Raw genomic sequence first — 1,864 nt, 5'->3', positions numbered from 1 at the left:
TCCTGTGCAGCGAACGACCCGGTGGGCCGAAAGTAGCCAATGAGACGCCGCGTTGGATCCGAATGTCTACTACTTTTGCGCTCTTATTGGCTGATCTCGGCCCACCGGACTTTGTACTTATACCCAGCTCTGAGCTGTCAGAACGTCTGAATTTACATTGTATTGCTAGATTAGTCGACACTGATTTCGTTTGCCCCTGGAACACTTCCTCTACACTAAATTTCTCTATCCTACTCCACCATGTTGACTCGTCGTGCTCTCGTTGTCCAATCCCAAGGTGAAGTCCAAGTAGAGGAGATCCCGTTGCCAACACTTAGAGATGAATATATCACCGTCAAAGTCAAAGCTGTAGCCCTAAATCCTGGAGACTGGAAGATGCTCTACGGGCCGCACGCCACACCTGGGTCCATCCTGGGCTGCGACTACTCGGGAGTCGTCGAGAAGGTCGGCAGGGCCGTGAATGCGCTCTTGACGCCTGGTGATAGGGTTGCTGGCTTCGCGTTTGGGGGATGCCCGTACAACCACGACGAAGGCGGATTTGCCTCCTATGTTACAGCAAAGGGCGATATCCAAGCGAAGCTCAGCGACAGCATTTCTTTCGAGGACGCCGCCACCCTTGGTGTAGGCATCACCACGGTCGGTCAAGCCATGTACCAAGCCCTCGGCTTACCGCTCCCACCCGCGATCATTCAGGAAGCCGCCTCAATACTTGTATACGGCGCATCAACTGCGACAGGAACTCTAGCTGTACAATATGCTAAACTTACTGGTCTCAAAGTCTTCGCGACAGCATCCCCGCACAACTTCGACCTCCTGAAGAAGCTTGGCGCAGATGAAGTTTTCGACTACAGGGACCCCGAATGCGGAGCTAAGATCCGTACCGTGACTAACGGCTTGCTTTCTCTCGTCTTCGACACTATCTCTGAGGGCAGTTCGCCTGCTATCTGCGCTGCTGCTATGGGGGCGAAGGGAGGGAAATACACTGCGCTGCTACCTATCAAGAACTTCCCTCGAAGCGATGTTAAGGTCACAACAATACTTGGGTACACGGCGCTAGGCGTCAAAGTTAGTGATCACCTCCCTGCCAACCAGAAGGACTTCGAGTTTAGCGCCAAATTCTGGAAACTGAGCCAACATCTTCTGGAGAAGGAGAAGATCAAGACGCATCCTGTAGATGTTAGGCAGGGTGGCATCGACGCTATTCCCCAGGGTCTGCAGGATCTGAAGAATGGAAGAGTTAGTGGCGTCAAGTTGGTGTACAAGATCGATTAAAGAATGCAGTGCTAGGTTGCACGATGCCGTATCGGTGTATTCAACGTCCCCTGCCCGTAAGCGAGAAATGCCCTTCAGCGAGATAAATCCAACTTCAATTCAAACTAATCCTCGACACACTCACTTATGAACTTGCAGCGTATGCGCTCTTATTCTTCGAATCTTTCTCTATCGCCCTGCACCTTGTGATGATCAAATTACGGTGGATGTGGTCACAACGACAATCATGTCGCGCATTGCGCCAAGAATCATTTTAGCTCTCACTCCTACCCATGGGGATGACCTAGCTTGGCTAAAGGATAAGATAACATCGAACGCAGTTCCATGGATGTGGGTGGGAAAGACTGAGTCGTCTGGAGGATTAGTCCATCTCGCTGAGGGGCATTTCTCGCTCACGGGCAGGGGATGTTACCCCAAGTCATGGATGTCTGCCAACCAAGTTGTGCTCATATCGCTTCCAAGCCAAGCAAGCTGCGTTACTAACCTCCCTCCCTGCGCAGCGAACAACCCGGTGGGCCGAACCCAGCCAATGAGATATTGCGTCAGGTCGGGATATCGGTAATTCGTGCACTCTCATTGGCTGGGTTCGGCC

The 1,864-nt window shown here is 52.1% G+C and overlaps 1 protein-coding gene across 1 annotated transcript; it reads left to right on the top strand.

Annotated features, from left to right (window-relative positions):
* Positions 1 to 240: 240 nt before the first annotated feature.
* Positions 241 to 1,272, top strand: ACTTS2 (Trans-enoyl reductase actts2; the record flags this gene model as incomplete). Its single annotated transcript, XM_051737921.1, has 1 exon — positions 241 to 1,272. The coding sequence occupies one exon, from the start codon at positions 241 to 243 to the stop codon at positions 1,270 to 1,272; it is 1,032 nt and encodes a 343-aa protein (XP_051582320.1).
* Positions 1,273 to 1,864: the final 592 nt, after the last annotated feature.

This window comes from Alternaria postmessia (assembly GCF_024291825.1).
Source record: "Alternaria postmessia strain BMP 2775 chromosome Unknown scaffold_378, whole genome shotgun sequence".
Classification (NCBI taxonomy): domain Eukaryota; kingdom Fungi; phylum Ascomycota; class Dothideomycetes; order Pleosporales; family Pleosporaceae; genus Alternaria; species Alternaria postmessia.
Note: the sequence above shows the minus strand (reverse complement) of the source record. Positions and strands in the feature narration are given on the sequence as shown.